Source organism: Tarenaya hassleriana, unplaced genomic scaffold (genome assembly GCF_000463585.1).
Source record: "Tarenaya hassleriana unplaced genomic scaffold, ASM46358v1 Cleome4, whole genome shotgun sequence".
In the NCBI taxonomy this organism is placed as follows: domain Eukaryota; kingdom Viridiplantae; phylum Streptophyta; class Magnoliopsida; order Brassicales; family Cleomaceae; genus Tarenaya; species Tarenaya hassleriana.
In genome coordinates this window covers 2,599,819-2,622,498 of record NW_010966881.1, presented here as the reverse complement: position 1 = coordinate 2,622,498, position 22,680 = coordinate 2,599,819, and the positions used below count along the sequence as shown (strand labels likewise).

The 22,680-nt window shown below is 34.7% G+C and overlaps 4 protein-coding genes across 11 annotated transcripts; all 4 read left to right on the top strand.

The window, feature by feature from the left end:
• Nucleotides 1-3,060: 3,060 nt before the first annotated feature.
• On the top strand, nucleotides 3,061-6,167 carry LOC104823590. 4 transcript variants are annotated; one of them, XM_010555222.1, is made up of 7 exons: nucleotides 3,061-3,166; nucleotides 4,044-4,440; nucleotides 4,802-4,955; nucleotides 5,041-5,168; nucleotides 5,277-5,405; nucleotides 5,513-5,581; nucleotides 5,863-6,167. In XM_010555222.1, exons 2-7 carry the CDS (start codon nucleotides 4,246-4,248, stop codon nucleotides 5,938-5,940), a joined length of 753 nt encoding a protein of 250 aa, XP_010553524.1. In that variant the 5' UTR covers nucleotides 3,061-3,166; nucleotides 4,044-4,245; the 3' UTR covers nucleotides 5,941-6,167. The 4 variants fall into 4 exon arrangements, with proteins under 4 accessions (XP_010553524.1, XP_010553523.1, XP_010553525.1 ...); XM_010555221.1 differs by having other exon boundaries at nucleotides 5,035-5,168; nucleotides 5,863-6,166; XM_010555223.1 differs by having other exon boundaries at nucleotides 3,062-3,166; nucleotides 5,035-5,168; nucleotides 5,277-5,339; nucleotides 5,863-6,161.
• A 3,075-nt stretch (nucleotides 6,168-9,242) lies between these two features.
• Nucleotides 9,243-12,194, top strand: LOC104823591 (probable E3 ubiquitin-protein ligase RHB1A). 5 transcript variants are annotated; one of them, XM_019203758.1, is made up of 7 exons: nucleotides 9,243-9,328; nucleotides 9,463-9,569; nucleotides 10,179-10,297; nucleotides 10,619-11,048; nucleotides 11,170-11,279; nucleotides 11,606-11,684; nucleotides 11,936-12,194. In XM_019203758.1, the coding sequence occupies exons 3-6, from the start codon at nucleotides 10,232-10,234 to the stop codon at nucleotides 11,633-11,635; spliced, it is 636 nt and encodes a 211-aa protein (XP_019059303.1). In that variant the 5' UTR covers nucleotides 9,243-9,328; nucleotides 9,463-9,569; nucleotides 10,179-10,231; the 3' UTR covers nucleotides 11,636-11,684; nucleotides 11,936-12,194. The 5 variants fall into 5 exon arrangements, with proteins under 5 accessions (XP_019059303.1, XP_010553528.1, XP_010553527.1 ...); XM_010555226.1 differs by adding an exon at nucleotides 9,676-10,045 and having other exon boundaries at nucleotides 11,606-12,194; XM_010555225.1 differs by having other exon boundaries at nucleotides 11,606-12,194.
• A 1,682-nt stretch (nucleotides 12,195-13,876) lies between these two features.
• On the top strand, nucleotides 13,877-16,024 carry LOC104823592 (ubiquitin-conjugating enzyme E2 4-like). Its single transcript, XM_010555230.1, has 6 exons — nucleotides 13,877-14,008; nucleotides 14,099-14,178; nucleotides 14,551-14,665; nucleotides 14,785-14,837; nucleotides 14,950-15,078; nucleotides 15,717-16,024. The coding sequence occupies exons 1-6, from the start codon at nucleotides 13,965-13,967 to the stop codon at nucleotides 15,863-15,865; spliced, it is 570 nt and encodes a 189-aa protein (XP_010553532.1). The 5' UTR covers nucleotides 13,877-13,964; the 3' UTR covers nucleotides 15,866-16,024.
• Nucleotides 16,025-17,270: 1,246 nt separating this feature from the next.
• Nucleotides 17,271-22,575, top strand: LOC104823589 (mitogen-activated protein kinase kinase kinase YODA-like). The gene is made up of 12 exons (XM_010555220.2): nucleotides 17,271-17,523; nucleotides 18,163-18,888; nucleotides 18,963-19,664; nucleotides 19,909-20,029; nucleotides 20,153-20,215; nucleotides 20,305-20,465; nucleotides 20,588-20,663; nucleotides 20,833-20,892; nucleotides 20,973-21,080; nucleotides 21,172-21,414; nucleotides 21,492-21,583; nucleotides 21,683-22,575. The coding sequence occupies exons 2-12, from the start codon at nucleotides 18,341-18,343 to the stop codon at nucleotides 22,167-22,169; spliced, it is 2,661 nt and encodes an 886-aa protein (XP_010553522.1). The 5' UTR covers nucleotides 17,271-17,523; nucleotides 18,163-18,340; the 3' UTR covers nucleotides 22,170-22,575.
• The last annotated feature ends 105 nt before the right edge of the window (nucleotides 22,576-22,680 follow it).

Below are 22,680 nucleotides of genomic sequence, written 5' to 3'. Positions count from 1 at the left end.
ATCTCTATACGAAGTATTAAATATTTAGGAGAAAACATAAATGGGTCCCAAATATAGACTTGAAAATCAATGAGATATAATTTGATACTGTACACATGCATGTGCATAGAGCATTATGTGTTTTGCTCCAAATACGTTAGTTAAAGATTCTCTTCTATTTTCTTTTATTTAAAAAATTGTGTCCATACTTGTATCGCACATTTTGGTTAATTAGATAGAAAATAAACCTGTTATGGAAAAGAAAAAAGAAAAGAAAATGGTAGGCTTGTTTGTAAAGGACTAATTACGCTCTGTTCATTTTTTGTTGGGATGCATGTATATGTTTTATGTATAAATACATCACATACACACACACACATATATATATGTATATGTATATACGAGATCTACAGAACCAATAACAGTAACCTAAAATGGTTTGATCAATGATACGATGAATCAACAATGATTGGTCGGGATTTATCATTTCCCATGACCAATGAGCTTTACCTTAGCGGGCCCATAACGGGCTTAATGATATAAACAATAATGGGCCTACGTGTTTTCTTTGTTGGGCTAAATGCCCATTTTTCTATGTTTTTCACATTCCTTATCATAATGGTAAAAAAAGCCCACTTGGTACATCGCATTCATTCACATCATCCCTCGACGTTTTAATTTTGATAAATTATTAAGAATCCATTTTAAAAAGAAACTATAAAGAATCCAATGAACAATACCTAGTCATAATAATAAAAACTTATATAAAATAGGAAATCCATTAATATTAGGCATTTAATTTTCATCCTAAAATATTTCCATCCATTCAATTCAAACGCGCGACGTATATATATATATATATATATATGATATTAGAGTGCGAGCCAGCTGCGTGGCGGACGTGAGACCAAATTTCAATTGTGCCTAATCCTAACAATATTTCATAAGAAAAGTCCTCTTTTCTTTCTCTTAATATCCTCGGACAACTTCGATAGTATATAAAATCTATATAAATTAGATATTAAATTTATAAAAGAAAAACATAGATTAATTAGTTTTTTTAACTGATGTTGTAAAATTAAACTATTAACTCAAAACGAAATAAGCAAACCGATATTATATCCCTAATGGCTTATGAATCTATTATTACTCCAACAGACGGTTAGATATATGACACGTGTCACGATATAACCGGCTGTAATTGGGAAAAAAAAAGATCAAAGGGCAACTTCCATGACTTTGTTATGTTGTGGCATAGATTTTTTGTGCGGAACCTTAAGAGATCAAATCCTGGCCGTTAAAATGTTGTCGGAGATACAGAACGCACCTCATGCCCTAAGGCCGTGTTTGGGAGACCGTTGCAGAGAAAATTATACATATTTTTTCTGTTATATATATATATATATATACGCATTTTCCATTGGAAACAAATTTATTATAGTAAATGGTTCCACTCGTGACATTTCCACAACATCACGTTTAATTTTTTTCCCCCTAAAATAGATAATATTTGTATAGGGTTTGAAGTCAAATCTCAAAATATTCACATAAAAACAAAATAAAAACTTTATACTTTAGCTTGACTATAGGAAAAAGGGGATTTTTTATACGGTCTAAATTGCATGACGCATCCTTGTCAATCAGAGTTGAATTTATTAGATTGATACATCCAAATAACCGTCTCAAAAATATTTTTTTTGCCGGATATCTAATACATATAGATATTTAATAACAATTTTTATTAAAAATAATATTTACTTAAACTTCGGAACAACATTTATTTTTTTTTCCAAACTCTAAACGGATATTAGGGTAACTTTGCAGAGACCTAATTCGGATAATCTGAATGTTTTATTTATTTATTTTTTATAAAAATTATGATTTCGTACGTTAATTAGGAGGCACGAATTTTAGGGGTATGGAGGGTGAGGACGACGACGACCATTTTCATTAATACAGTCACGCAAGCGTTCATGTATTCAGTGGGACCCACTTTTTTTTATAATGATTTTTCTGTCTGTCTCTGGAGCCCACCTTTGGATTTTCCCGCGTCCTGACAATACGACAAAGCCCGTAATATAAAACCTTAGTCTCAACGGGTTCTTGAAAGTATTGATCTTTCAAAACTTATCTTCCATGGGAACCTTTTGCTTCGGAGAATCGGAAGCAAAACTTTTCTCAAGCTTAGTTTCAATGGGTTCTTGAAAGTATTGATCTTTCAAAACTTATCTTCTTCCATGGGAACCTTTTTGACTTGGAGAACCTAAAACTGCATTTTTCTTGAGCTCAGTCTCAATGGGTTCTTGAAAATACTGATCTTTGTAACGTTTACCCAGGAATTCGGCCTAAATTGTTTATGGTCTCTTCTCTGAATGCATTTTTGCATTTTTGCGTAATGCTTGAACATTTACAAGTCACGATGACGACGACGACGATGATATCGATATGTTCAGTAGCGGATCTATATATATATATATATATATCCACTAAAAGTTCAATTTTCATAGAACAATGTCTTATTAATTAATTTAATCTGAAATTGATAGAAATTATTAAATTCAAAAGAAGAAGGAATAATTGACCAATAAGATTAGTTTAAAAAAGTATATTCTTCAATCTAAAACTATGCGAGTTCGATTTGGTGATAGTTCATGTATACCCTTATTTAATGATAAAAATAATACTATTATCATTAATAATTTATTTGGATTTAAGAGAGATAAAATTGGAAACTATTATAAAAAAATGTCTTAAAAATGTAGAATAAAAATGTAGAATGATAAATATTTTGAAACATGGAAAATAAACTAAAACTACAAATATTTTGAAATAAATGATTAATTGCATTGTGCATTGATCATTTTTTTTTCGTTATCTGAATGAATTAATTACGCACCAAAACAAAGCATTCAATTTCGTGGTATCCAATGTTTTTTTTTGGTTTCAACAAATGCGATTTTAGTCACGAGGAAAAAAACAAAGACATCGAGTCGAATTAAAGGGTTAATATCCGTGACCGGGAAACCGGACGAGCCGGTAGCCAAGGCGTGACCGTACGGCACATGGCATGTGGCTCCCCTTCCTTTGGCTGTTCGTAAGCATTTAGTGCTCTTCTCTCTCTCACTCAAAAGCTGTGCGAATTCTTACTCAAATTTCGAATTTCCTCGAGATTTTTTGGCTTTGAAAGGTATTCTGATCCCTTTTCCCATTTCTTTCTCGATTATCTGTGTTGCATTTCGATTGAGATTTTGCTTTCCGGTGTTTGATTTGATCAGCTTGGTATCAAACTCTGCGTGTTCAAGTGCATGAATTCTATTTTCTCGCCATTTTCCTGGGTGAATCTGTGTTTTTCTCGGGAAAATGTGACGCTAGTACTTCCGACAACTCAGTATCGTTTCTTTTTTCCCGCTGGTTCCCATCTGAAATCTTCTGTGGGTTCATTCATTTTTTAATCCGTATCATTCGCGAACTCCTCTCTTATCTACGTTTTTTCCTGGGAAAATTCATTAACTTTCTCGGTGTGAAAGCAAATGGTATTTTTTGTTTTCCGTCATTTTTTGAGTTTCCCGAACTTGGTCGGTTTCGGGTTTTGGATTTCGCTTTCATTTTGTTTGCTTGATTGATGCACAGTTGTAAAGCTTTCCCCATATTTTTATATGAGGATTTTCTCGGGAGCCAAACAAGTCCTTTTCCAAGTTAACAAAAAAAAAAACAAGTCCTTTTCCACCCATTGACGGACGGATGTGTGATTAAATTTGCTAGTGAATAGTCATTCAAATACCATGTAATAGCCGTATGGTCGTTATTATTATAATTGTTATCATAATTCTTTATGAATATTATCCAGACCCGCCGCCTACTCAGTTCAATCTCAGAAATTCTCTCTCCTCGGATCCGTTCCCGGGACAGAGCTTCACGCCCTTGTAGCAATTTTTGATTTTTTTTTTCATATTGGGATTTTTTTGTAGCATTATGCCTCTCTAATCTGTAGAATTGCAGTTTTTTTTTTTAATTTATTGGGATTTCTTGTTCTTGGAGGATGAGTTCATTAACCTTCTTTGCAGCTGTAATCTTTTGGAATTTTTCCCAGTAGCAGCACTAGAGATTTTCTCGGACAACAAATGGGAAAGATCACATCAGATCCATAAGCCCCAATTGGCAGGGAAGAATCCGGTTTCAGGGGGGGATACAAATACAAGAAGAATCTTGAAGAACAAGTAGAACCTGTCTTGTGGAGTGGATCCGATTGATATTGGGGACTGGATAATGATGGAGCCAATGTTGAGCTCTTCAAGGGTATTCTCGGCATTTAGAGAGGAGACTCTGGGAGAGGAAGAACTCTCTGTTCTTCCCCGACACACCAAAGTTATTGTCACGGGGAACAACAGAACAAAATCTGTCTTGGTGGGTTTGCAAGGTGTGGTGAAGAAGGCTGTTGGTCTTGGTGGTTGGCATTGGCTGGTAAAAAAGAACAATCTCTCTTCCTTGATTGATTTTGTGATAATTAAAGTCTCTGTCTTTATATCTTGTTTGTCCATTTTTACCACATTCCATCCGTCTCTCACTCTAAAGCTGATTTTGATTGATTGGTTGATTAGTAGTGCTTTAATCATTTGGGTGCCCTGTGAAATACCTAATCAAGCTTTTGATTATCTTAGGTCATTATGACTGTTGTTGACTATTCATGAACCTTTTTTTGCTGATGAAAGAACCAATCTTTTCTCACTTTGAATTCTTGACCAATGCTTTCGTTCAATGCCATTGCCAATGTATTGTTGGGTGTTTGAGATGGTTGATCATTTCTAGTTTTCCTGTGCACAAGGTTCTGAAAAATGGGATTGAAGTTAAGCTCCAAAGAAATGCGTTGAGTGTGTTGGAACACCCGACCGGGAACAAGCTAGATGACGACGACGACGATGATATCGATATGTTCAGTAGCGGATCGGATCATGGCGAGAAGGAGCATCGAGATTTCCGTGAGTTGATCGATTCGCTTCATTGCCCGATTTTCCCACAAAAATGGGTTTGCGTTTGTTTGAACGTGTTCTAATGCAGCTGCAGGCTTTGAGTTCCACAGGCTGGGCAGACCAAGAATCAGACAGCCAAAGCCGTGGCTTTCGTCTTCGGTTTCTCGATCCAGCCGTAGCAGCTACCGAGATGTTCATTCGATTCTTCATCCAAACCCATGTGTAAGAACAATAATGTTCGGTCCGAATCTGTTCATCACACATCCATCAATCTGAACTCGTTGCTCGTTTTAAGCCATTTGAACGCTTTTCCTGTTTGGATTGAATCAGAGGGTGAACTTTGGGAAGCTGGGGACAAGTGCCTTGAGAAGATATTGCAGACATTTCAACCTCGTCAGTCTTCCATCCTCGCTCCTCACCCATTTGTTTTCTTCGTCTTTTTTCCGACAAGATATTGATGTTATGTCACCCATTTCTTGATATTTTCATTACCAAAAAAAGAAAGAAAAGAATACAGAATATTGATGCTTTTTTTCTCTCCATTGTTTTCTTTTTCATCATCATAGCCCGGGATCAATCCAGATTCTTCGAGGGATCAAATGCTCAATGCCGTTCATCACCATTTCACCTCGCAGGTACTCTAATCTTGTCGGATTTTGTCAAATTTATGATGCAGTGAATTATTATTATTATTATTATTAATCATAATGATGGAGTTTAAATAGATAACGCTTAGAATGCTTATATCTAATTCTGTAAGTACATGTTCTTATTTGATTTAATTTTCCTTTTTATATTAGGAGTTATATTCTTTATATAAAGAATAAAACCAAAGCAAATACTAATAATTATATGAACTTTTACATGATTCTGAAATGTTTTTTTTTTGTTTTATTGCTTGTTGGGCATGCTGCAGCCGAGGATGAATGAAGAACAGGTCATATCGGACTTCATTGTCGCGGCAAAAAGAATGAGGCAGATCATCAGCGATTGACCACGTTGACACCACCGCAGCCTCCGTCTAATGAATCTTATGTATAATTTAGTGAATATATATATATATATACATATATATACACACGTATTTGTGTCTTGGTATCTAACATATATATATATATATATATATGTATTTAACCTAATTTGACCTATCTCTGTTTCTTGATCTGAATCTGATATTGTCTTCGGTGTCCTAACCTTTTTTTGCATGCAATCAAACCCTTGTGTATAGGCTTAGATATAATAAACACAATTATTATGTTATAGCGAAAATTCCCAAAAAAAAAAAACTCTTCAAACTGTACTAAATAATTAAATAAGTGCACGGACGTTTTAGTTTTTAATAAATACGTTAGATTTGTTAATATACCAAAAAAAATATTCTAATATCTAAAGTCTATTTCAATTTTTTTCATAAACAGATTTCGTTAGATTTTTTTCACAAAAATATTCTAATTTCGTTATGTTAGAAAAATTAATTAAATTAATATATACATAAGCATTCGTCAATAATACAATAGAAAATAAAAATGTAAAAATCGTATATGTTTCAGTGAATGTATGTATGATTGATGGTAATATAATTTTCTCAAGAAATTAAAAAAAAATCTTATTTAATTAGGATCCCATGAATCTAAGGAGATACTATGGATATGATAATAATGGCCAGCCTGAAAAATTTGGTGGTTGTAGGACCGCGGTGCAGTTGGTGCTCTCTCTCTCTCCTCTAAAGAAAAAGGAAAGGGATAATTCCATTTAAAACCCTGTACTTTTCTCTCGTCTCAATTTAAACCCTTTATTTTTTTTTTATCCAAAAAACATTGTACTTTTAAAAATTGGCAATTAAAACTCTATATTTTTAAAAATTGGCAAATAAAACCCTGAATGAAAAACAATATTATTTAATGCTGACATAGCATCCTAGTCATCTGCCACATCATCAATCCCTATATATCTATATAATACATACATATATATATATATGTATATATAAATATGTTTTATATGTATGTGTGATATATACATGTTTTTCTAAAAATCATATATATATGTGACATATGCTTGATTTTTAGAAAAAAAATACATATACCACATATGCATATAAAACACATATATATATATATATATGTATTATTTATATATATGTGTGTATATATATAAATATGTTTATATATGTGTATATATGTATATCATTTCATTATATATGTATGTGTATAATTTTTAAAATTTTATTTTTATTATTATTATTATTTTATTTTTATTTTGTATTAATTAATATTATTAAATATTAGGGATTGATGATGTGGTAGATGACTAGGATGCCATGTCAGCATTAAATAATATATTTTTTCATTCAGGGTTTTATTTGCCAATTTTTAAAAGTATAGAGTTTTAATTTCTAATTTTTAAAAGTACAATGTTTTTTTGGATCAAAAAAAAGTATAGGGTTTAAATTGCGACGAGAGAAAAGTACAGAGTTTTAAATCGAATTATCCCAAAAGAAAATATATTTTTAAAATTATTAATTTACCATAAATTACCGCTTTTGGTTTCGTTTGGAGTCTCTTCTTTTTTACTATTATTATGGGTTCAAATTGCAACAAAAAACAAGTCATTAAAAATATGTCTAAGTATTTATACAAATTTGCATGATATCTTTCTGAATAGTTATATAATATTAGGTACTTTAAATTTCATATTTCAAATATCATAATAAAATAGGTAAAATATACAATATATATATATATATATGATGCATAATTTTTAAAAATAATGTACATGAATTTTTAAGAAGAATAAAATACTGTAAACAAAAATGATGGGTTGTGTATGAGGTCCAAGCCTAAATGTGATATATCCATCAGACCCATAAACAGAAGAGGGCCTGATAAGGAATGTGGGCTGGGCCCACTGCCACGTGGAAGCACGAGTGAAAGGTTAGTGTAGTTGGCACTTGGCAGTTGGTACTACTAGTAGGTAAGCAAAAACTAAACTAAACTAATCAAAAAAATATAATATATTAAATTTACTACATATAGTTTTTTTTTTATAAAATCAATTTAATTGGAAATAAATTTTAATTTAAAAAGTTAAACAGAGAAGAGATTAAAAAAATATTCATAAAAACTAAAATAAATTCCAGTATAATAAATATTATATTTTTAAAATTAAAAAAAATCAAATTTTAAGACCCGGAAATATACTCCGGTAAGCGTGTCATCAGTTTTCAATGATCACGAAATGAATGAATAAATGATTAAAAAACGAAATATTTGACATTTCCTTCTCCTGAAAAAATACATGGAAATACATTTGTACTGTAACACTGCTTAGTCTAATAAATACATACATAAATATTATAAACTATAAAATAAATGTTTAATAATACATATTGCTATTGTTATAAAATGTCACGAGTAAGAACAATATTATATCGTTACCAAAGAAAAAAATATATTATATTAGTTCTAAATGAAATATTAAATATACATAGGAGATTGACGAGATTTAAATATAAAATAACAATTTTTTTAATTTTTATAATAATCGAAACTTCATGAAATGGTTTACTATTAAGCTAAAAAAAATTAAAAAAACGTCAGCTATATTATTTATACAAAAAATTTATATATTAAATTTATTATTAAAATTATCAATTATTAATTCTAAAATATTATTAACTATATAATTTATTTAAAAAAATATTTCATTTTAAATTTATAGTAAAAATCTATAAACTTTTAAAAATATAAATTATACAATTCTAAATATCAAAATAAAAACTAAAATTTTATGAAAATTTAACATATTTAAATACTAAGATTTTTATTTTAATATTTAGAATTGTGTAATTTGTAAACATCGTACATTTTTATTTTATATTTAAAATTAGATACATTTTATCAATTATAAAACTTATATTTAAAATTTTATAATTTATTAATATTTGATATGTTTAAAACCAGCATTTTTATTTTTATAAAAAATTTAATAACTTAAATATTATAATGTATAATTTATATATAAATTAATAATATAATTTGAAGAAATATATTAAATATGTTTTATTAAATTAAAAATTGATGTTTTTAATAAAAAATTAAAATAAAATGTTTTATTAGTAAGTTTGATTTTTTTAAAAATTAAGAATCGATATATTGTTGTAAAAAATTGAAGGTAAAAGGTTATTTTTGTATAAGATAAGTATTGTTGGTTTTTTTTAATTTATCATATCAATTAATTAGTTTATTAATTAAGTGTAAAGTAGCTTTAACAATGTAGCGATATTTTATTCCCCATGAGTCTTCCATTTTCCAATGGAAGTCGTTTCTTAGGCGCAGAAGAAGAAGACACGAAAAAGAAGCCAAAAATTTCTCCCCATATTTGTAAGAGAATTTAATTTTCTTCTTCTTTTGTCGAAAATCTTCGGTTCTTCTTCCTGATACAGATGGATCCTTCCTCTTTGATCTTCTTTGATGCTGATTGTTGAATTTCGGTGTTTTATCGATGCCTGGTGAAGTTTCGGCTAGGGTTTTGCCGAGCTTGGTTCCGTGTGTAAACGCAGCTCCTCCCGGTGATTCTCTTGGGGTTTTGATTCTGTGGTGTTGGATTCGCTGAGCTCAGCTGGTGAGAACTGTTTGTGTTTTGGTCTAATAGCCTAAACGGCTTTGCAATGCTTTCTTATCAGTCGAATTCATCATATCTAAGACACGTGTCTGGTATGAAATTCGAGGAAATCGGTAATCTCTCATCACCAGGTTTGCGTTTGAGACTCATGTTTGGAGATGATGAGGGTGATATGTTGCAGAAGAAGAAACGGCGTCGGTCCTTGAATTGGCTGAGAATCAATGTGATATCGGAACGATAAGAATTCATAGTTGGATTAGATTCGATGAAACTTAAACTAGGCGTTTTGCTCTATTCATGTGTTCCCATTCGAACACAGAATTTGATGGAGTCCGTGCGTATAAGGCTTCTTCTGTTTGGCAATGGCTTGTACGCTTCATTTACAACATATAAACAGTGAATTCATAACTACTGTCTGGTCGGAGTTCGTGACATGACATTTGTTCTGCTTGTTCAATGGATGCATTTATATCTGGGTAATGGCATACTTGTGACTGAATTTGTGTTATATTAAGAAATTTTCTGTCAGGTTGGATATAATGTTCGAGTATCAGTATGGTTTGCTGTATCTCTATTAATCTTTTCCTGTTAACTTATTGCTGATTGTAGGTTAGCATAGATGCAGTGTCAACGATTTTGGAATTTGTGATAAGAAAGACGAAATGGGAGGTTGCTGTTGTTGTTCTTCGCGAAGTGCTGAAGTAGATAACAGGCCTGCATACTATTATGTTAGTATGATGTCTACTCTGTTCTCTAGTCATCCATCACCCATTCACAACCTTTTTCTTGCTTTTTTTGGGGGGTTCTTTTCTGAAGATGATCTGTGAAATAGTCAGTTACTTTGCACGGTACCGAATGAACTTGCTGGTCAGCCTTGCAATGATAATGCATATAACCTCCGCTTAATGCTGGAGACTCTGACAGGCTCAAATTTGTTGTCAGGGCTTAGAGCTCAAAGTTACACTTTTTAGCTGAAACTGTAACAATGCTGAATTCAAGATATTGATGTTTTCCATTGTTGGTCTCCACATTTAATCTTGGCTCTACAGTACCCAAGGGCAACAGAAGAGCGTGTTCCTTTATCCTCTCATAACAGGACTTCCTCAGGAATCTCTTCTGGTGTTCTGGTAGACACAAACCTAGAGACATCATCTCCCGATGCTTATATACCACCACCCCTACCTCTCCCTTTCGACGTGGCTTTAGGGCATCCTCAGACTCCACGAAGGGCACAAGAGATTTGTGCTGATAAAAGAGACGGGTCAGAGGAAATCACAAATTCTGACTCTGCTCAGGGAACTGTTGAGGGTTTCACCCTCGGGGTTCCAAATAGTTCTCCAGATAAAGAAACAGATTGCAAATTGCAAACAGACATCGATCTTGGATCGGTAGATGAGATAGACCCCAAGATCTCAAAGCAACTGGAGGATGTCTTCTCACCAACTGAGGAGGAAGACTGCTGTCCCATCTGTTTGGAAGGTGATGTTTTGCTTTACACCTCGGACATAACTGTCCCATTTTCTCTCTCTCATGTAGATTCATATGTTTTGGTTCTCTGGATTGCATAACGCTTCATATGCATTATCTTACCTCGTTTCAGAGTATGATATCGAGAACCCAAAACTTCATACGAATTGTGAGCACCATTTTCACCTGGCATGCATTCTCGAATGGATGGAGAGAAGTGAAACATGTCCCGTCTGTGACAAGGTACGTTCTATCAGAACTAAAACATTTTCCAATAATTCTTGTTTAGGACAAAACCACTGAACTTTCTTGAAGCGAACAAATTTTCCCTTATATCTGATGGTTCGATAAGAGAATCTTGCATGTGTTACATGTTCAAAGTTAAAATGGCAGATTGGAAAAACGTAGCAGTAGGATTAGCTCCGGAAATGGAACTGTTGGACTAGGTTCTTTAGTATTATTACCAAAGTTCGTAGTTTGGAGGTTATTCTTCATCATTGTCTTCTCCAAAACTCGGATATTTTCTGTTAGTGCATGTGACGTTTATTAGGAATCGTTTCGTTTTGCAGGAAATGGTATTCGATTCTCCCATGGATTAGCTAGCAATTTGAAATTGGTGTCTTTGTGTTTACCATCTCTCTACCACTGGTACGTCCCTTGGTGTTCTTTGGACCCTCAATTCTCTCAGAATGCAAAAAACGAAAAAAGAAAAAGGAGGAGAAGAAGAAGAAAAATAAAACTATAGTAAGACAAGCTAATATATATATATGTATATATATATATATGTATGCACATAATATGAATATATATTGTTTGATGTCTTCTCGGATGTTCTTCTTTCACCATTTGCATTGCATTTCAGTATCTATCTATCTATATATATATATATATATGTACAGGCACATATGTTCACACTTGTTGAAGCCTACAGGAGAAGAAAAAGAGGGTCTACGTTTTCTTTATTAGATACTTTTGTGTGTTTTCTTGATCTTTTTTTTTTTAAATCTTGTCCTGATTTCCCAAGTGGTTCATGTTCATTTTTTTTGTTAGTTGGATGTATATACACACATTTATGTATACATTCTGATTGTCACATGCCTGGTTTTCTCATCTTGGTTCATTATGTGAGATGTGAATGAATATGAAAGTGGTTATATGCGTTTTTTTTTCTTCATAATCTCATCTTGTTCTCATGTCCAAGCTCGTGGATGTTTCTTCTTCTCTACTCTGTTTACAAAAGTTTTGAAATTGATAAAATATCTGATCTCTGTCTATGCTTTTTATTTTCCTGAAAATGAACCCCAATTGAAATTTTTCCATGACCAAAATATAGAACAATAAATTGGATTATAATGAATGAGGCACTCTAAATAGTGTATTGGATATAAAAGCACTTGCACTGAAAACATTGTTCTATTTTCATTTCGTGTGATAATTAAATTAAAGGAATGAAAATTACGTATTTTAATTCATTAGGTATCCATGCCATCAAGGAGTCCAAAAAACTAAGAAATAAAAATAAATGGGGATATCGCCATAAAAACCCTGTACTCTTCCTAGGTCAACGAAAAAACCCTATACTTTTTTGCTTACCAATTAAACCCTATACTTGGTATCATTAACCAATAAAACCCCAAACTTGTTAATAATTCACCGAAAACCCCCTGCGCCTGCCAACTCAAATAAATATGATGATGTGGCAATAACTTGGTTTCCAAGTTATGTACACATCATCAAAATTATGACACATCACCATTACAAACAAAAATAAATTACATAATTATTTAAATTAATTTATATACATATAAATTCACATATATATATATTAAATATAAAATTACTTATAACTAATAAAACATATATATATATATATATATTATAAATTACATTAAAAATAATATATATATATACATATTATTTGTTAATATATATTGTATATATATTATTTTTTTAATATATAGTGTATATATTAGTTATAATTACTTTTATTTTAATATGCATATTAGTTGTATATATATATCATATGTATTAATAAATATATATATATATATATATATTATATAGTATAACTAATACATATACATATTACAACAAAAATAATTATAACTAACACATACACATATAATGTATCTATTAAAAATAATATGTATATATATATATTAGTTATACATGTAACATATATATATAACTAATATCCATATTAAAATAAAAGTAATTATAACTAATATATATACAATATATTAAAAAAATAATATGTATATATATATTATTTATAATTATATTATAAATAATATATATATATATGTGTGTGTTTTATTAGTTATAAGTAATTTTATATTTAATATATATAATATATATATATATATATATATGAATTTATATGTATATAAATTAATTTAAATAAATTATGTTATTTATTTTTATTTAAAATGATGATGTGTCATAATTTTGATGATGTGTACATAACTTGGAAGTCAAGTCATTGCCACATCATCATTTTTGTTTGAGTTGGCAGGCGCCGGGGGTTTTCGGTGAATTATTAACAAGTTTGGGGTTTTTTTGGTTAATCATACCAAGTATAGGGTTTAATTGGTAAGCAAAAAAGTACAGGGTTTTTTCGTTGACTTGGAAAGAGTACAAGGTTTTTATGGCGATTTTCTCAAAATAAATTTACGAATCGTGGAAAGTATGCTGTATACAAAAACAAAAAAGTTGAAAGCGAAAAACAAAAGGTTACCTTAAAAAGTTAAAAAAAAGAAAGTTTTCACAGATTTACTGTGGTAAGGGTTCCAAAGAATTTACAGAGAGAAGGGTTCTATCTTTTTCTCGTAGAGACCCGTAGATATAACATAAATTCTCACATCTCCTCTCCGTTTTCGCCCAATTCTGACATAAACCGAAAGAAAATCCAAGAAAGAGGAGCAAAAAATGTCTTCACCGAGCAAGCGCCGGGAGATGGATTTGATGAAACTGTAATCACTTTTTTGTTTTCTTTTTTTCCGGTTTGTTTCGATTTCTGAGCTGATTGTTTTTTCTGGGTTCTTGCGATTGATGCGAAATAGGATGATGAGCGACTATAAGGTGGAGATGATCAACGATGGCATGCAAGAATTCTATGTCGATTTCAATGGACCCAAAGACAGTAAAAAAAAATTCTTCAATACCCTCTGATTGAAACTTGGTTTGATTCAATGATCCTGTTGCGTTTTCTTTATTTGATGAACCGAGTCATCTCCTGTTCGTCCTTTTTTTTATAGGCTTTTGTTTTTGTTGGATCGTCGTCTTGTTCACAACCCACTGTTCTCTGAGCCGCAGATTTGTTGAACACCGCATTTTTTTTTTCCACCATCGTTATCTCTTTTGAGTTTGAATGTGGGGTTCATGTGTATATGTTTCATGATTTTCTTGTTCTGCTGACGGTAATACTCTGTCTGTAGATTCAAGATTTCTAGTTTTTGTTTGGATCATGAGAAAATGTTTGTTCTGTTTTTGTTTGTGTCTGAACTGTGGAAAGGCCCTTATGAGGGAGGTGTCTGGAAGATAAGGGTCGAGCTACCAGATGCTTATCCGTACAAATCTCCATCAGTTGGATTCGTCACCAAAATCTACCACCCAAATGTTGACGAAATGTGAGTTTGCAAATGTTTCGATGATGAAAGCTTGTATCTTTTATATGCCGTGGTGATAGATCATTACAGCTTGTTAAGGAATCGGTTTCGGATGCCTTATCTTAACCCTCGTGTTACAGGTCGGGTTCAGTTTGTTTAGATGTGATCAACCAGACATGGAGCCCTATGTTTGGTAGGGGACGAAATGCAGTTGCTTGTTTCAATTAGTGGATAGACATTGATCAGCTTCTTGTTGTTTTGTAGTTTTTATACACCTCTCAGTTCAAGCTTTTTTTTATTCTCAGATCTGGTGAATGTGTTTGAGACATTTCTTCCTCAGCTTCTTCTGTATCCGAACGCATCAGATCCATTGAATGGGGAAGCGGCCGCTTTACAAATGCGTGATCGTGCTGCTTATGATCAACGAGTAAAAGGTAAATAACATAGCGGGACTAAGCCCTTTCTATATATTTGCTTTGCTAGGATTTTGATTCGGATTTGTTCCTTTGCTTTTAAAACTTAATCTTCTTGGATGAGAGAACATTTTGCTTTGGAGAATCGGAAACTGCACTTTTCTCAGCTTAGTCTCAATGGGTTCTTGAAAGTATTGATTTTTTAAAACTTATCTTCTTCCATGGGAACCTTTTTGATTTGGAGAATTGAAAACTGCACTTTTCTCGAGCTTAGTCTCAACGGGTTCTTGAAAGTATTGATCTTTCAAAACTTATCTTCCATGGGAACCTTTTGCTTCGGAGAATCGGAAGCAAAACTTTTCTCAAGCTTAGTTTCAATGGGTTCTTGAAAGTATTGATCTTTCAAAACTTATCTTCTTCCATGGGAACCTTTTTGACTTGGAGAACCTAAAACTGCATTTTTCTTGAGCTCAGTCTCAATGGGTTCTTGAAAATACTGATCTTTGTAACGTTTACCCAGGAATTCGGCCTAAATTGTTTATGGTCTCTTCTCTGAATGCATTTTTGCATTTTTGCGTAATGCTTGAACATTTACAAGTCACATTTAAGATGGTTCTCCTTTAAGATGAAGTTGATTCTCTTCCTGTCTCATTACGCAGAATACACGGAGAAGTATGCGAAGCCAGAGAACACAGCGGCAGAGGGCGATGGGGAATCCAGTGACGAAGACGTAAGCGACGATGAAGATGACGATGATGATGATGACGATGACGTCATGGACCTCGTCGCGGGAAAGCCTGATCCTTGACTGGTCGGAACCTTTCCTCGTGCTGTCGCTCCTACGTATAATGTAAGAAAAAGCCCCATCTTTCCTTTTGTATGTACATGAAATTATATGATGGATTATGATAAATTTAGAGGATTAAAAAAAATGAAATTGAAACTGAAACTGTCAAGTATCTTCCGAGTTTGAAACTCATCTCGGTGTCCTCTCTCTCTCTCTCTCTCTCTCTCTCTCTCTCTCTCTTTGTCACGCTATCACTATTTGGACACGGGGTTCTTCCACCCCCACCATTTCAGTATGTTGAATGTGTATAGTGTATCTATATATATATACACACACACACATCAGCGATGTTTAGAATCATAGAAAATACAAAAAAAAAAAAAAAGTTTAAGCCCCCGTGCATCCACACGTGCACTTGTTTTACACAAATGATCTATGGAGAAAAAATACGAGCTAATCGTGTCCCCATAGTATAAGAATCATTATAGTTTATTATGGACTAAATATTTTCTGGCCCAAAGGACTGTTGGCCCAAAAAATAAAAAAGGGACAAATCTTCTGCTTCGGGAGTATCATAATAAACATATCCCTCTTTGGGAAATAGTCTGACGTCATCATCTCTAAATCCGACGGTTGACATCATTCGTCCTCTTATTGGCTTTCCGAGCCGACATCCTCCGTTTTCCTATATAGTCAGACTTCCCCCTCCACATTTTTGTGAATTTTCCAAATATTAATTTACCACCACAAATATTTTTCCCATTCTGCTATGAGTTGTAACAAATATAAGTGGATGATCCATATCTCGTTACTACAAACTGTTAATCACGTTAAGTAATCTTGGCTTTAGCGTAATGTTTTCATTTTTCCTATAGACATCTTTAGAAAAATATAAAAATTCAAGATAAAATACTAAATTGGCTTTAGCCTAATAGAAAAGATTTTATTTTAAAAAAGAAAGAATGTACAAAAAATGTAAAAAATAAAAAAGGAAAAGGTCTACAATAACAAATATCATTATATATTTAGCAAATCGCTTGATATTTGATATAAGTAAATTTTAGAAATTAGATATTTTATTAATAAAAATATAGGATTGATATATTTTAAGAAGATAAATAAAATTAACTTTTCTAAATAAATTATAAAACTCTGACATTTTATAGGTAATCTAAGCCCTTGCCTAAGTATCATTACAACTAAAGACGGGGGCCAAAATATTTCAATATTTAGATAATGGTGAAATTAGAGAGAAACGGAAAGTATAGGACCTAAAGGAAAAAGTCAAGAAATACATGATGGAACGGTAACTTGTGTCCGTTTTTTTTTAAAAAAGCCCTAAAAATAATAATTAAATCAAAATAATGAAATTATTGTCATTATTTTATCGATCATCCTCCTTACTACAAAATTAACGCACCATGAAGAAAAACAGAGGATGAATGCTTTCTTCTAACGCGCTCCCTCTCTCTCTCTCTAACAATCTTCTGACTTCTCCTTCTTCCTTGTCTTGTCGACTGTCACTGCTGAATCTGCTGCTACTGGATTCTGGAAGCTATTGGGCTATACATATACTCATTTTTCATTTGTATCCGACGATTAGGGATCTGATACCGTTGTTTTCCCGGATTCTCGGTGCTCCGAGTTTACGATTGATCCTCTTCGTGCCGCTGAATCTGGTAATTACTGAGATTTACGTTCTGGGTTCAGTTAGTTGCGGTTGATTTCCCAAGGATTCAAACTTATCCCGAGTTTCTGTTCCGATTCGAGGTTCAGAGCAATTGGAGTTCAATGGTCGTGTCTCCGCATATCCTATGTTTTTTATTCGTTGCGTTCGGTTTCCAAGTTTGTTATACACGTGGAATTTGTCTGTTTAGATCTCCTGATTGAAATCTAGCTTCACTGTTGGAAATGGATCTTGGGTAGCTAGGGCAGATGGCTGTAGAAGATGATCGCACTGTCTGAAAATGCCTTGTGTGTAATACAGCAGTATACTGTGTCAGCATTACTTGAAATTCTTAACAAGCTGACCCGGGTCAACAAATTCTTTTATTTCACGAGTTGGGGGATTGAAAACATTCTGTAGTATACTGATTTTTTTAATTGTTTTCGGAATTTGATCGTCATGAGATGGTAAAAAAACCCTTTGAATTGATGGGCAAGGATGTTTCTGGTGATTGTTTATTCTGTTTTTATGCTCACCTTCATGCATGCTATGGTATGATCAACAGTTAATATAGCTTAGTGCCATTATCAGAATGTTATTTCGGTAGCCTGACTATGAAACTCTGACTCTGGCTTTATACTGTTATCATCAGGTTTGGTCAACGGAGGGATAAAAGGTTATGCCTTTGCAAGTATTTGTTTTTCATGTGTGGACCTGACTGGTGTTTAACCAAGGATGGATGTTTGAAGGGGCTAAAAGGATAGTTACTTTGTTGTAGTCTGGAACTAGATCTTTGAGATTTACAGCGTGTCCCTGTTAGTGGGACAATTATGCCTTCTTGGTGGGTTAAGTCTTCATCTAAAGATGAAAAGAAGAAAGCAAACAAGGAGAGTTTCATTGATACGTTGCATCGGAAATTTAGAATAGCGTCTGAAGAGAGGTCTCGCAGTGGTCGGTCAAGAGGACGGCGTAGATGTTGTGATGACATTTTTCCCGAAAGAGATGCTATATCTAGAGTGCCATCAAGATCTCCATCTCCTTCTACTCAAGTATCACGTTGTCAGAGTTTTGCAGAGAGGTCTCTCCCTGTACCTCTTCCGCTTCCTACCGTGCGTCCTCCTATTACGAGCCGCATTGGCTCGGGTATTAATGCATCGAAAGGACTGAGATTGGATAGAGGTTCTAAGCCTTCTTTTTTGCCACTTCCAAAGCCCCAGAGTGCGATGAGCAGGGTCGAGAACACGGGTACAGAGGCTGATTTGGCCACTGCTTCTGTATCAAGTGGAAGTTCTGTGGGTGACAACCCATGTGACTCACTTCTCAGTCCCTTGGCTTCTGATTGCGAAAATGGGAACAGAGCTGCTGGCAATTTTTTGAGGTAAATTTTACTGCAATAATTTTTTATTATGCAGCCTCTCTCTCTCTCAACATGTTTTCACTGACTTTATATAGGGACCATTCTCCTCATGGTGTCAAATACTCTGCTGAGCTACTAATGCCAGTCCATAATTTAAGTAATAAAGCCCAGAGTCTGTCTACATCTCCTAAGCGGAGGCCTCTTGGTAGCCATGTGCAGAATCTACAAATTCCTCAACGAGATATCCTCTGCAGTGCTCCTGACAGCTTGTTGTCTAGTCCTTCTAGGAGTCCAATGGGATCATCTGTTCCAGATCAAGTCTCAAACCATGGATTGTTATCTGGAAAACCATGTTCAGATGTTTCCTTGCTTTGGTCTGGGCAATGCTCAAGTCCAGGTTCAGGTTACAACTCCGGTAATAATTCCATTGGTGGAGATTTGTCTGGTCAGCTGCTTTGGCCTCAGAGCAGGTGTAGCCCTGAATGCTCCCCTGTTCCTAGTCCAAAAATGACAAGTCCCGGCCCTAGTTCTAGAATTCAGAGCGGTGCTGTTACCCCTCTTCATCCACAAGCGGGAGGATCAACCACAGGATCTCCAACTAGACGACTTGATGACAGCAAACAACAAAGCCACCGCCTTCCTCTCCCTCCATTAACAATCGCAAATACTTGCTCATTTTCTCCTACCTATTCAGCAGCAACCTCTCCATCAGTCCCAAGAAGTCCTACAAGGGCAGAGGCTACAGTGAGCCCTGGATCACGGTGGAAAAAAGGGCGTTTGCGTGGAAGGGGCAAACTGTCGACTCAGCAGGTCTGTGAATTTAAGAAATCTAAGTCCACCTGTGAAAAGGGGCAATCTGTCTCTAGTTTCATTTCTGGCTATGAGATTATTTCACCTGCTAAATCATGCTGCTTTCCAGTAGAAATTATTTTCAAGATGATGGTCTAACTTCTTGATGCAATCTACAGTTGGATAGTTTTTAGTTTGTCTTGAGTTGAATCTTTGGATGGATATTTTTTCACGTCATAATTTCTGTTCGAGTTCTTGTTTTATCTGTCTATTTTCATTTTGCAGTGAAAGTGGTGAGATGTGTGCCATGAAAGAAGTTACTCTATGCCCAGATGATCCAAAATCGAAAGAGTGCGCCCAGCAGCTAGGGCAAGTGAGTTCCATGTACTCAATTTATTGGATGCATTATCTATTCAAAACTGCGGAAATTTTGCACTTTGTGCACTCATTTGTTCGATTTTTTGACCCATCAGTTCCCTTTCAACGATTTTGGCAGGAGATTGCACTTCTAAGCCGCTTAAGGCATCCTAATATAGTACAATACTATGGCTCTGAAACTGTAAGTTCTACTGGTAGTCTTTGACATTTCCATGCTCTTGTTCTATTCCCACATGGCTTCATTGTTCTATCTTTTCTGCCCCAAAACAGATAGATGACAAGCTGTATATATATCTGGAGTTTGTCTCTGGTGGTTCGATCTATAAGCTTCTTCAAGAATATGGACAATTTGGCGAGAATGCAATCCGTAACTACACACATCAAATTTTGTCCGGGCTTGCTTATTTGCATGCGAAAAAAACTGTACATAGGTGAGTGAAGTTCTTGATTCTGTCTTTTGTCCTGATTCCTCCTAAGTTTCATTCCCTTACCAATCAATATATGTCCTTGCACTTTGCAAAGTTAAATAAATTTGGGTTTAAACCTTATTCAGAGACATCAAAGGAGCAAATCTATTGGTGGATCCTCATGGACGGGTGAAATTGGCCGATTTTGGAATGGCGAAGCATGTATGAATAAATTCTCTGCAATCCTATGCCCTGCACTCCTTGTTGTCCGTTTGAATCTCTGCATTGGATATGAGATGGTTGATCATCTATGTTGTAGCATGACTGACTAGTAACCCTAAACAGTTACTGATGATGCATTCTAATACAAAATTCCATTGGCAAAACACAGATTACTGCACAGTCTGGTCCACTATCATTCAAGGGGAGCCCTTATTGGATGGCACCCGAGGTACATATAATCATTTTCTCGTCGGGGAGATTCTTTATTCATGATTGTTTATGATGACACATATATCACCCCATGTCCAGGTTATAAAGAACTCGAACGGCAGTAACCTTGCAGTGGATATATGGAGCCTTGGATGTACAGTTCTGGAAATGGCTACGACAAAACCTCCATGGAGCCAGTATGAAGGGGTCAGTAACCATAAGACTTAAATAAACGATCAGTGATTTTCATGCCCTCACAATCCCTGGAACGTAATCATATGTGTACGATCTTGAAAAGGTTCCTGCAATGTTCAAGATTGGAAACAGCAAGGAGCTTCCGGAGATTCCAGATCATTTGTCTGACGAGGGGAAGGACTTTGTGAGACAGTGTCTACAGAGGAATCCTCCAAATCGTCCTTCAGCAGCTCAACTTTTAGAGCACCCATTTCTAAAAAACGCTGGGCAGCAATTGGAAAGGCCTATCATGAGCGTTGAGCCTGCAGAAACGTTGCCTGCGACGTCAAATGCGATGAGATCGCCGGTACTAATCAATAATCCTGTTTCTTCCCATCCGATTTTTTGTTTGCTTCTGATTCTCCTCGTGTGCTTTTTCTTCAGGATATGGCAAGCTCAAGAAGTCTTCCAGGCTTGGACTCAGAAGATGCAACCAATCTCCAATCGAAAGGATTAAAACCCGTTTCGATATTTAGGTATCTCCATCCGAATGGATTAAAACCCGTTTCATCATCGTTCCATGGATATTACATAACCAGATCCAACTAAAATTCACGCTATTTTTTCTTCTCCAGTGCATCCCGTTCGCCTAGAAACATGCCATGCCCGATTTCACCAATCGGGAGTCCAATCCTTCAGGGACGTTCGCCACAGCATATCAGCGGGAGAAGGTCTCCGTCCCCGATATCTAGCCCCCACTGTGTTTCCAGTTCATCAACACCTCTAACCGGAGGCGACGGGGCCATCCCCTTTCTTCACCAAAGACAGACAACGACCAACTTCTTGCAAGATTCGTCCATAGGATCCAGCAGAAGCCCTGGGAACAGCAGCTTCTATGGAAACAGCAAAATCTATCAAGAGCCAAGGCTGGACATCTCCCGGGGCAGTCCCAAGACGCAGCCTCATGTCTTTTGGGAGAACAATGGTTCCATCCAACCCGGGCATGGGTGGAAGAATCTCAGGGACAGTCAGCCAGTCCTGTCTGATCATGTGTCCCAACAGTTCCTAAGTGAGCATCTGAAACTGAAAACCCTCGACCTGAGATCCGGTTTCTCGTCTTAAAATTGTAAGTCCTCTGTTTCCCCAGTGGATATAATAATCCCACACAGAATTGACAGAAAAGTCGAGAACTTTACCAAATCAAAAGACCAGAAGCTGCTTGTAGAGTTAGAATCTATAGGAAACCCATCTATACCGGGCTGCTGCTTCTTTTGAAGAGTAGTAGAAATAGCCTGAGGAGATCCGAGTTCGAGGGTCTGGATAATGGATTTTTTTTTTTGGGGGGGGGGGGATTTGGAAGAGATCTTCTTTACATTAGCGTAAAACGAAAAGGAAGAAATGTAATGTACATTTTGTTGTAATCTCTTTGGTAAAAATGGGAGAGATGTTGGTTTTGTGTGTACAGAACAGAAGCTAAGGGTGGAAGGGCTCTGTCCGAATTCAATGATGTCTCAGATTGTTCCTTTTAGGGTTATTTTTAGGGTTTCCCCTTGGAATTGGGATTTTGCATATGAGCAAAAAGCTCAAACTCGTGAGTATAACAATCCCATGGGATTTTCCATGGCGTCGACTC